General features: G+C 39.5%; 1 protein-coding gene across 4 annotated transcripts in view; it reads left to right on the plus strand.

Annotated features, from left to right (window-relative positions):
• Positions 1-12,499, plus strand: part of MGAM (maltase-glucoamylase) — a 187,251-nt gene that overhangs the window by 45,168 nt on the left and 129,584 nt on the right. For all 4 annotated transcript variants that reach the window (XM_014739340.3, XM_014739341.3, XM_070266032.1 and 1 more), the window contains 9 exons: positions 423-577; positions 1,632-1,716; positions 2,489-2,545; positions 3,098-3,222; positions 5,863-5,951; positions 6,630-6,679; positions 7,118-7,285; positions 10,022-10,174; positions 10,529-10,729. In XM_014739340.3, coding sequence (XP_014594826.2) covers positions 423-577; positions 1,632-1,716; positions 2,489-2,545; positions 3,098-3,222; positions 5,863-5,951; positions 6,630-6,679; positions 7,118-7,285; positions 10,022-10,174; positions 10,529-10,729 — 1,083 coding nt within the window. The remainder of the gene's footprint in view (positions 1-422; positions 578-1,631; positions 1,717-2,488; positions 2,546-3,097; positions 3,223-5,862; positions 5,952-6,629; positions 6,680-7,117; positions 7,286-10,021; positions 10,175-10,528; positions 10,730-12,499) is intronic.

Below are 12,499 nucleotides of genomic sequence, written 5' to 3' on the forward strand. Positions count from 1 at the left end.
CTGATGCGCCATTAACATGCTCTGCTGCCGCAGCCTCTGCTAGTCCTACTGCTGCCAGCAAGGAAATGGCGAGTCTGTGAAGGTTTTTTTAAAATCAAACCTCTGTATAGTTTATCTTCATTGCTCATTTTGTAATGAGCATCAAATGAGGAAATACTTCAAAATTATTTAAATGGCGGTCTCCCAAGAGAGCACTCCTAAAGAGTGAATGAGGGTGACGGAGTTGCAAGGTGAAGAACGGCCACTTACTTGGTGAAATGATCTCCCTTTGCCAACTGTACAGTTCAGAGTAAAGTTTGCAACCCAGGCCCCAGGTCTTTCAGGAAGGAAACTCTTGGTTGCGATGAATGGGGTCTGGAGTTCTTCAGATGCTTCTGTTATTCATAGCCAGATCACAATTATAACCTCTTGTTTCCTCCCAGGCCCAGGATCCTGCCTTCTTTGGAGCTGACTCTCTGCTGGTGAATTCCTCCAGGCACTACCTTACCATCCGCTATACTCTATTGCCATACCTCTACACCCTCTTCTACCGAGCTCACAGCCGGGGGGACACGGTGGCCAGGCCCCTTCTGCATGAGTAAGTTCCCCTAATCCAAAGAAATTTTGTTAACACAACTGGGTGATATTGACTGTATCATCAAATATAAGAATGAAAATTGAAACAATTCAAACAGTTATTCAGATACATATTTTATAACCGGAATACCCAGTTGGTATTTGCAAGGCTATTGCTGCCTAGATACTATTCTTGGGGTGTATTTAAGTGTTATACCTGTTCCCTTTTGGGGAGAGAACTAGACTAAAGTCATGAGACTCAGGGCCTTCTCTTTCTTCTGCCACCAACTAACTCTATATCTTAGACAAATCACTTGAGTTCTTTCATGCTTGGTTTCTTTAGTCTTAATTTAAAGCATTTGGTAGCTTGAACGTTATGGTGTCTTCTGTAATGCAGTATATATTCAGGCTCTAGGAATGAGCCTGTTGTTTATGTACAAATAAGAATATTGTAGAGGATTTCTAGAATTTTTATTGTGAGCCAATGAGCATCTCTAAGTTGACTCTAAAAAAGGACGCTTGAGGCTTTCCTTGACAAAATACACTTAACTCTCTCATGTGTCTGACATTTTAGCCCCTCAGGCATACATCTGCACTATTATATATTCATTATTGTGGATAAGTTTTTCATCTTCTGGAATTCCCTGTTAAAAGGCAGACATCCTAAAAGAGAAAAGAGTAAAATTTTAAATTATCTGCTATTTTTCATGATCAGATCCAGTTCTTTCTTGATTCAGTTGAGTTCAGTTGATAGTCAGCTAAAGTTTTAAAATATATTTCTCATTTTATTTGTTTTTTAAAGGGGAACGTGTCAAATAGAATTACAGCTTGAAGCCTGCCTAGCATAGATACTGGAATAGGAACTTCTGTCCAACTTGGGGGAAGAGTAGGAGGGTATCTGGGCTGGGGAAAATGGATCCATCTACAGGAGTGGGTAGGTGGGAGTTGAATAGGTGTCACAGAACAATTTGCGGGATTTGCACCAGGCAGGGGACCTGCATGTTTTGGACAGCCTGGGGGCAGAGCTGCCAGGAAGCATTGGCCCAAATCTCAGTGAATGTCTCTCTGATCTCCAGGTTCTATGGTGACAGCAGCACTTGGGATGTGCACCAACAGTTTTTATGGGGGCCCGGCCTCCTCATCACTCCAGTTCTAGAGGAGGCAAGTGTTCCCACAGAGACACACTGGTGGTCTCTGCCTCTGCTCCTGCTACCTTCCAAACTCTTCTCTCTTCTTGGAACCATTTATCTTCTCTTTATTCCAAACCCATTTCCAATACATGTGGCTGAGTCAGCATTGAAGAGAGTGTGCTGGGGTTTTGGTAAGTTGTATATCTGATACTTACACATTTTTCTCTCTAGAAGTCTTTTGTCTTGACCAAGTTTGCAACCAGTGTAGAAGCATCTACTGGTGATTCGGGTTTAAGAATGGTCCTATTTGTCGTCAGATTCTCATAGCAGATCATTACTTGCTACATGAGGTACAGGCAGAATGGAGCAGTGCCCCAGCACTCATTCTAAGGTCAGGCCAATCAGGGTGTGATTGTTGCCTCTGCTACTTAGTACCAGTGTGGTTTGGGGCAAGTTATCATGCTGGTTCCTCAGCTGTAAAGGTGAGGTAATCATAGTAGCTATTACTGGGGACTGTTGAGAAGGTTAAATGAGGTAATCACTGTAAAGCTGGAATTTTTATGACACCTTTCAATGTTATTATTATTCCTAACATGGTTCCATTTGGGATTTTTCTCTGAGTTGGCAAGTTATTGCTTCTATTATTCCTATTAGAAGAAAGGCACGATTTGATAACACAGAAAAAAGAGGCCATTTATGCATTCTCAGTATACAGTTAAGAAGTTCCCTAGGAATGCTAAGAAGTCCATTTTATCTCATTCAGAGACTGGGTCATGAAGAATAATATTTTGTTTTAATTTCAGGGTGCAGAGAAAGTGATGGCATATATGCCTGATGCTGTCTGGTATGATTATGAGACTGTAAGTAGCTTTGACTTTTCTTAAGCTCTTCAAGACTACAGCTGCAGCTGCGTAGATGAGATACCCCTAGAGAGAGACACCTATCCATGCACTGAGGAGTGTTTCTATAGTGTTTTCTGTAATTTCATAACAGAGTTGATAAAGTAAGACTAGGTCACAACATCAGTCATGATGAAATCTGCAGAAAATACTTCCATATAATTTATTCAGCAATAAGATAAAGACTCAAGTAGAATGTCTCATGGGAAAATATTGGAAGGGCCAATGGGCAATTTGAGCTTGGTCATGAGTCAGATTACTTGTTTAGAACTATCAGTCCATAGAATATATGTCAAATAGCCTCATCATGGCATAAATGTTCCCCCACACCCCCAACTGGTGATGAAATTTATTGTTCTTAATTTTTTTCCCTTTTCTTGTTTGATTGTCTGACTAAACAGTAATTCAGCTAAGTGGAAAAAGGAGAGAGCTGTAGGTAACTCAGCACGTGGGTAAGAGGTATAGGTGGAGGTGCTGTCATGGCAATGTGTTTGATTTGTCTGCATGCATCAGGGGGGCCGAGTGAGATGGAGGAAGCAACAAGTGGAGATGGATCTTCCTGGGGACAAAATTGGGCTTCATCTTCGAGGAGGATATATCTTCCCTACACAACAGCCAGCCACAACCACTGTAGCCAGGTACAGCGTGTATTGGAGTTCCCTTTAAGGGGGAGATTGGCAAATCTGGTCATTTCTGGTCCCATCTTATGTTCATCCAGAAGATACGGAAGCATTACATGGAGCGTGGGGAGGAAGGGCATTGGTGTGTTTGCGTGGCCATCAAACTCTGTCCCCCAGATTTCCCTAGGCCTCTTCTGAAGAAGCTGTGGTTTAGAGATGCATCCAGATGGATTTTGAAAGACTTAATCCCTGTCCTTCCTTAAACCCGCTGAATTTCTCCTCAAAACACACTGACTGCTAGGGTGGTCAACCTTCCTGATTTTCCCAGGACTGTTTTAATTTTAGCACTGAAAGTCTCCTGTCTTGGGAAACCTCTCAATTCCAGGCAAATTGGGTCTATTGATCACCCTACCTGACTTGGTGAGACAATGCGTCCATTGTGCTATGCTCTTGACTCACTCATCCTCATTTCTAGGGAGTGGGAGTGCAGTTTCTATTCGCCTATAATCTCAATTTCCCATTCCCTTCTTCCTACTGATCCATTTCTTTCTTGTGATGCAGAACAAGGCTCCAAAATTATTTCTTGTGCACGTCAGATCTCCCTCATACCACGGCTTTCTCCTTTCTGATTCTTTGATCCTGAAATTATAGGCTCTATCTGTGCTAGAAAGGCACACATTCATATCTGTGTCTCTAAAAGTATCAGCGCATTTGTTTTTAATAGACTGGGAATTCTTTGGAGATTATAAACCTGTCTTCTCTTTGGAACCTCTCTTACTATTTTAATTTTTCAAATTTAGACTTTTTATGATACTGATGGAAAATACTTCTATGTCCAGTATCGGCTGGTTTCTTTTTCTTTAATTGTTCACCTTCATGCTGTTCTGCATATTGATACCAAAGTTGTCTTTTCAAAATGAAGATCTCAACTTGTTGCCGCTTCTTGAAGTCCAAACTCTTTCATTACTAGGTTGTTCCAGGCCAATCACAATCTTGTTCCAAGTTAACTTAACAATTGTGTATCCTGACACACTTTAATACACACTTCTAGACTAGCCATTCCCTAAAATACCCATCTGTTTTACTTCTTTTGGGCTTCAGCTCTTATTACCCTCTCCAACATCCTTTGCTTGGTGTGTTGTTAACGATCCTTCAAATTAAACTCAGATTTCAGCTGCAAGAAATCTTACTCAACTGTTCCGGCAGAGGGAGTGCTGCCGCTTCCAACTTTCTGGTTACTTTTTTGTTGTTTAGTTGAGTTTTTTTTCCTCCTTATTATTAAGTATTTCAATCCGTTATTTTATACTTTGTATCTGAAAATTCTACTATCTAAAGTCCTTAGGGGAATATAAATCAATTGGTAGTCATTTTGCCAACTTCCTTTCACGCTGGTTTATTACCTTGTGTGTTTAGTAATTTTTTGTTTTTCAAATGCGATGATCTTAAGAATTCAAATGTGTGTCTCATTCATCCAGAGATGATTTGCCTTCTCTTCAGTTGCAAGCGAGGAATTCTGTCAACTTGGTGTCACATTAGCTCCCTTCAAGGATCACGTGTTGCAATTTATCTAGGAGAAAGTAGTATTTTGGTGGGTGGGTGCTTCAGAGTGTCTAGAGTCCTCTAGAATATCTAATGTACCCTACTGCTAGAAGTGTCATTCTGGACTCCTCTAAGTACTTTAACTTTTTTTGTCACTCTTACTTTCTGCTTTGATTATTTGGTGAATTTGTTTAATTTTTCTTGTAATATTTAATGTCATCAATGCAGTTGGGATCTGTTCTGCTTTATATGTCTTAGACTTCCTAGCAAATGGAAGTTCTTCGATATATGTGTGTTAAATGAAAGTGGGTGATTTTGTTGATAATGGAACCTAACTTGCATAGGGCATAGTGGAAGGGTGAACTGTGAAAGAATAGAATAGGAGTGTGAGATCAGTGAGGGAGGCAGCAGGAGCAGAGAATTGGGAGGTAGTCTGGAGGAATGGTGAAGCAAGGAGAGACTCCAAATGAAATTGCTCTTTCTTCACCCTCTTGCTCTATGTCCATCTGTTTCACCATCTTTTTGAGTAGTGTTTTGTGTTTCCTATTCTAAATTGTAAAGCAGATAGTTAGAATGCTTTATTTTTCTCTCTAAATTAATAATAAATAACAAAATTAAGAAAGTTGTCATTATATAGATGGACCATGGACCTTACTGTATTTTGTTGCTTTCTGAGTCAAAATGTTTCCTAGGCAGGGAAAAAATATATCCCCCCAATGGCAGTTAATACTTCACCTGCACACATCATCTCTAAAATGATGAGGCTGAACCAATTTTTGTTTAGGATTTCTTTCTCTTCTAATAGTCTGTATTCCAAATAACAGTTTAATCAGCAGTTTTTATTGTAGCTCTTGCAGTGATTTGGGGGGTGCTTAACTTCTTGCCTCCTACATAGATGTTTATTGCTAATGTTTGTGGTATTTCTATCTTTTGTGACATTACTGATTAATCTAAAGAAAGATGAGCCTTTTCATTTTGCCTTTGTGCCTGAAGAAAAGCAGAGCCTCCTGGCACTAGTAACTTTCCCATTTGTAATCTTATAGAATCCTTCCAAGATCATTTGGCAAAATTCTTTGTGTCTCAAGTCTTTGTCTCTTACAAAAATTTTGTCTCCCTCAGTCGAAGGAACCCTCTTGGTCTTATCATTGCTCTAGATGAGAACAAAGAAGCAAAAGGCGAACTTTTCTGGGATGATGGGGAAACCAAAGGTGAGTACTCTTGAGACAATGTTGCCATTTCTGAACATGCATCTTTGAGTTACTTCTGCTGTTCATTCAGCTGTGGCAGAAATCTCACCAGGCATAGTAGCATTAATAACTCAAGAGAAGAATTTTGGTTTTGGCTGCACTGTTCAGAGGTAGTGGTAAATGGACCACAGATGGAAGGAAAACGCATTTCTACCTCTTAAATCTACCACTGGCTGGCAACATATATAGGCTCTCATTGTATTGTCAATGGGCACCTGAAAGAGATGTTTTCTAGACTGTTCCTGCCACTCAGTGTAGATATCCCCCCCAAAAAATACTTATGGACAAATGTCGATGTTATGAAAAACATACCCATCACGGTGAGGCAGTGAGAACACACTTTTCTAGTGTGTCTCTATCTAGCCGTGCTTCTTAGTGCATTTTTCTGTCTTCAGAGTCCTGACAACTCTCATGGCCCAGGCTTAGGAAATAGATTCACTTGATGCATATGCCTTGGAAGCACTTAGAAGGGGACCTTTTCAAGGTTAAGGTAGGAAGGAGAAGGGAAAACGTGGCTTGGCCTTGGAGACTCTGTCTATAATCTTGTTCTCAGGATGTAGCTTCAAGGAGAGCCAGGGTGAAGTCTGTTCTTCTGTGATGGGCAGGTCAGAGTCTGACTCATCTCTCTCTCGTTTTCAGACACTGTGGCAAATCAAGTTTATCTCTTATGTGAGTTTTCTGTCACCCAAGTGAGTAGCATATTTTTATCAGTATTGGTGTGGGCTTTTGTCTGACCATTTTAACTCACGTGTGTTTGTGTATGTGTGTAATTATATTTGTATCTTCATACTCATTTATGGCTATAGATGAGTACATTTCAATTTATGACTTAACTCTCAATAATTGAATCATCCATGTTAGTAAAAAGAAGCAATGATATGGAGAAATCAAAGTGGTCAGTCTTTTTAAAAGCAGTTTTTAAAAATTTGTGTGTGTGTATGTTTCTCTCTCTCTTTCTCTCTTGCTCAGGGGAGTATTAAAATAAGTTTGTACTCCTTGAGCACACATTAGTAGAGACACTAAGTGGCATTAAGAGCAGTTTTGGGTATCTGGTCCAGGATGGAATATTTGAGTGACTTGAGACTCTGTGGATTAAAGGTACACATTTGTACTTAATTTTTTTGCAGAACCGATTAGATGTGAAGATTTTGCAATCAACCTACAAAGACCCCAATAATTTAGTATTTAAAGAGATTAAAATCCTTGGAACCCAGGAACCTTGGAATGTTACAGTGAAACACAACGGTGTCTCAAGTCAAATGTCTCCTAATGTCACTTATGACTCAAACCTACAGGTAAAAATCCATTTTGCTGAGATAGTTTATCAAGAATTCTTCATAGCTTATAGTGTTCCTTTTGCCAAGGTTGCATGGGTTCCTAGAGGACCAGAGCATACTCTGAGGCCTTGGATGGGGAAGTCGGAGGGTTAGGAGAGAAAAAAAATGAGAAGGGGCCAGAGCTAGAGTGAACAGGGAGCTGCTGAGAAACTGGGATAAGGTAGAGCAGTCTTTTCATCCTTATGTCTTTGGTTGTCCTTCACTCTTCTGTTCTCTCTGGCTAGGGGAGAAGAAGAACAAAGTTAGGAAAGTGGGGATCAGGAATAGAGGAAAAGTGGACCTGAAAGCCACTGGCAGATGCTAGAAAGGTAAAGGTGGGAGGTAGGATTACCAATAATTAAAATTTTGAAGTGCATTCTTTTAGCTCTTTTGAGATATATAGACTCTCACTCTAACACGTATGTTTTTAAAAAATATTTTGTCAAAGAATTTGATAAGCCTAGCCAATGCCTACTTATTTGGTTAGATGATGATAGTAAAATAATTTATCATGAGTTGTAACTAGACCTGATGGCCCTGAACAGGTTGTAATCAGTTCCTCTGACATCTTAGCATTATGAACAGTCCTTTTGCCAAATAGTCCTTACTCCAGTCATCCCAAATGATCTGGGATTGGAAGCTGCTGTGTCAGCATGTTTTGTGAAAGACCTTCGAAATTTGGAGAAAAATGAGAAAATTTAGTCTTCAACTATAATGATATATCGATGACATTTTACATTTTGTCCTGACAGCATACATTGAGGGAGCATATATTACAGAGTTAGAAATAAAGGATTATATGGTTGATTGTGTGTATAGGAAAGTTCAAGCCATTGGAAGGGTACATATATGAAAACAAACTCAATGTTTGTTCAATAAATTAATTATATAAGATAAAAGGAACCCTTTTATTGTTTGGATTTGGGTGGTGAGACAAAATTTATATGCATGAAACTATTGAGAAAAGGACAGGCGACCCAAACCAAGATATAGGTTGGTGTAACCAACATTATGTTATGACTAATTTGATGTTCAAAGCTTGATGGAGTAGCTGAGCAAGTCCCTTGGGGAAGGCAGGGCTAGAGCTGGACTTTGAAAGACGGTGCATCAGGTAGAGACTTGTTCAGCTGCAAGTGACAGGATACTCAGCAAAATGGTAATTTAAACAAATTAGGATTTTTTCCTCATGCAATCAAAAGTTTAGAAAGAGGTCAATTGCTAGCATTGGTTCAGTGGCTCAAGGTTGTAAGGGTTAAAGTCTTTTCTTCTCTTGTGATTAGAAGTGGCTGCTTAATTCCAGTCACTATGGCTCTATTATAGCAGAAAAAAAAAGAAGAAGAAACAAGAAGGCAAAGGTAAAGGTGAAGGGCAGGCCCTTAAGTCAAGAAAGAAACACTTGACCAGCAACTCCCAGTGGACTTGCAGTTACCTACTAATGGCCACAGCTGTGTTAGATGGATTAAAAATTTTGTTCTTAATTGGGAACTTTAATATTCTAAACTGAAATAATGCATAAGAAAGGAACTTTAATACAAAAGAGCCAGCAAGTAACAACGTATTCCACAAATGGGCACCATTTTCCTAGAAAGGGCATTTGCCTAGATAAAGCATTCAAGGTTGAGATATCAGAATAAGCCAATCTCAGGACTGAGAAGAGCCTTGCATTAGTCTGTGAATATTGTTTAATTAGAAAAGGTGGGATTCACTTTTGGAAGGAGATCTGATTGAACAGATACTTGTGGTCAGGTTTTGGAGGGTCTTAAGTGTCAAAGTGAGAAGGATCTCATCTAATTCTCTAAGGGTCTCGCATTGGTCCTTGAGTCAAGGCTGTGCCATTGTGAGAGCATTGTTCTGGGGGGTGGGATTTGCAGTACAGGGAAGTGCAAGATGAATTTAGACTGGGAAGAGACTGGAGAAGGGTGACAATCCTTAGAATGAGATTTTATAACGCTAGACATATCAGGACATCCACTATGGAAATTGCTTGTTAAAGAAGAGACAAATATAAGAAAAATACATTAAAAATATTAAATAATTGAATTAGTGACTGGAATTCAAAGAAGAAGTTTTCAAGTTTTGAGGATTTGGACTTGGAGAAATGAAGAGGCTGGGATATTAGAAATGGAAGGAAATGTAACAATTTTGCCAACTCACCAATTTTGCAGTTGATGAAACTGAGACCCAAAGAATTGAAATAATTTGTCTAAGTTTCTGCAGCAGAGTGGAGATGAGAACCCAGGCCACATGATTCTTATTCCTGTGTTCTTGTCACACTCCTGTGTTCCAGGCCAATGGGGGACACTGGTTTGGGGAACGGAGGGCAAGAAGAGAAGCTCAATTTGGGATGACACCTTGTGCTTGCGTGTGTTAGGCTACAAAGGGAAGTGCAGAAGAGAGCCTTCCTGACAAAATAAGGAGGAGGAAGAGGAGTCAGGGAAGGAAAGAGAAGGGGTGATCACAGAAGGTTTTATTTGATCTGATATTTTTTAAAATTTTATGTACAAGATTCTGATAGAGTTGTGACATTTGGCCTGTTCCCACTGGATAATTTCCTCTTCCTGCTATATGGCTCTCTTCATATGAGCTCTAGTGGTATGTTGCTTGGATTATTGAGAGTCTGGTCTGATTTCTATTTCCTTTCCTAAAAGAAGTTTCAGATCTTGCAAGACCTTTGTCCTAAGGATAAATTTCCTTGTCCCTTCCCCATTCCTACAGGTTGCCCTTATCACAGAACTTGATCTTATCCTGGGAGAAGCATACACTGTGGAGTGGGAGTTGAAGGTAGCGGATGAAGAAAAAATAGACTGTTATCCAGATGAGAATGGTGTTTCTGCAGAAAATTGCACTGCCCGTGGCTGTGTCTGGGAGGTAACCATGCTGACAGCGTTAATGTACATTAAAATCCTCTACACTTAATCTGCAATTTCATGAGCATAGCACCAGTACCTATGTCACTACTTAAAATCCATAGAAAGAAAGGACTTCCAAAGGAACCTGAGTCTTTATCTGGGCATGAAAGATAGGTAGTGACAGGAGTGGGACATTTCTTTTACAAATATTTTGAATGGAGACCAGGAATTTAAACTTATGTCATTGCCAAAGAGTATATAAGGAAATGAGTGATGGTCTGGCTTTATCTCCCCTGTAATTTGCCTTTTCTAGCCCCTTAATATTTATCATCCTAGGACCACATGCTGAGCTGACTTTGACTTTATTTTTCAGGAATCCAGTTCTCCTGGAGTCCCTTTTTGCTATTTCGTCAGTGACTTATACTCTGTCAGTGATGTTCAGTATGACACCCATGGGGCCACAGCTGTCATCTCTTTAAATTCCTCTCCTTATGCCTATGCTTTGCCCTCAATACCCGTGAACTCCCTCCATCTGAATGTGACCTACCATAAGAATGACATGCTGCAGTTTAAGGTATGTGTTTACAGTATATATACATGTATCAAGTACTGGCTAGGCTCTTTTCAGTTCCATTACTCTTTTCTGGTCAAAGTTACTGAACCCTAAAATAAATTTGCTTTTCTAAGTTAACCATGCTATAGTATGCCAGATTATTATCCTAAAAGCAGTGAGAAACCATTGATGGAACAGTAAGACCTGTTCTGATTTGTATTTTGCAAAGATTACTGTGTCTACTGTAAGGAAAATGGTTTGGAGGACAAGAGTGAAAAGGGAGAGACACGTTAGGAGGCTACCAATTAGGTCATCCATGTGAGGGATTGAGCTTAGACTAGGAACAGGAAAGGATATGGAGAACAGTGGACAGTTTCGAGAGACTGAGAAGGTAGGATTACAGGATCTGGTGACGATTACGAGTAGGCGATAAGGGAGAGGGAAGCATCAGGAATGATTACCATGTTTCTAGCTTGTGTCTCTAAATGAATGGTCATGACTTTAACCGGAAGGGGGACATTGAAAAGATTTGGGCTTGGGCAAAATAAGATGATGTGTTCAGTTTTGTACACTGAATTTGAGATATCTACGAAATAGCCAGGAAAGTGAGGGATCTCTTTCTTTTCTATGATTTGATTACATCTGAGGATTAGTGATGGGCTGTTTTTATGTCTATTTCTCTACCAAATTGCAAATTTTTCAAAGACAAGATTTTGTCCTTTCATCATTGTTTGTCTAAAATCTGACACAGAGCTGGTAGATAGTTAGAACTGAGACGTTTATTGAGAGTAAATGAAAGACATCAGGCATTGCCTAAAAGGTTCTTCAAGATGTAATATCAACCTGGACTTTGAGTTCTGCCATACCTTCTAATGCAGGGATGATGGTCTTTTATATTTTTATCCTCACCGTGGCACTGGCATGTGGTAGGCACCTAATGGGTTTGAAATAATGAACTTGCTTGGGTTTCCAGCTTTAACTCTTTCCTAGTCTACCTCCTGTTTGTGCAGCATCTCTCTCCAAAATATGTGCCTCTTTCTGACTCTGCTTTAATGCTCTGTGCCTTCACATTTATTTCTCTACCAGGAATGACTTGATCTCCTTTTTTGTGCTTGATTAACAGTTGCAAAGCTTTTAGGAGTCAGCCTGCATTTTCCCCTTGATACCATCTCAGCCTCCCAGAAATAGTGTTAGGCATTTCCTTCTTTCTAATCTCACAACATTTCTCCCTGGCTTTACATTAGCGCAGATCAATCAGGTGTTGTGGGTACTTCATTTTCACCTCCCATTAACGTGTGAATTTCTTAAAAACAATAACTGTGTCTTTTTCAGTTTAGTTATCCTTGGTGTCTAGTACAGGCAGAATCAGGCAGGAATATAATAGGTTCTCAATGAATCAATTTAGATCCCATTTTTGGCAAGGCATCTGTGATTATTTTAATCAAATAGAGTTCATATTTTTTTGGCGGGGATTTTTTTTTAATTCAGGAAATTTTTCAGGTATTCACATATACTCGTATACCTATACATAAAGTAATAAATAAGTATTCACAAATACCAAACTGATTCTGGACTGATTTTCCAAGATAGTTCTCATGTCAAACCGTACGTGTTACTGTAATAGAGGACTTAAAAATGAGATATGACAGACTTGTGTCGAAGGTTAAATCTGACATTGTTCTTAGATATGTTAATTAAATCCATGGTGTCCTGAGCTTAAAGAAGACAAAGAAATATAGCATTCCTACTCTTTGTCAAAGACATCAATCTTTTGCTAAAGGTATAGGTTTG

The sequence above is a fragment of the Equus caballus genome, chromosome 4, assembly GCF_041296265.1.
Source record: "Equus caballus isolate H_3958 breed thoroughbred chromosome 4, TB-T2T, whole genome shotgun sequence".
NCBI classification, from domain to species: Eukaryota; Metazoa; Chordata; class Mammalia; order Perissodactyla; family Equidae; genus Equus; species Equus caballus.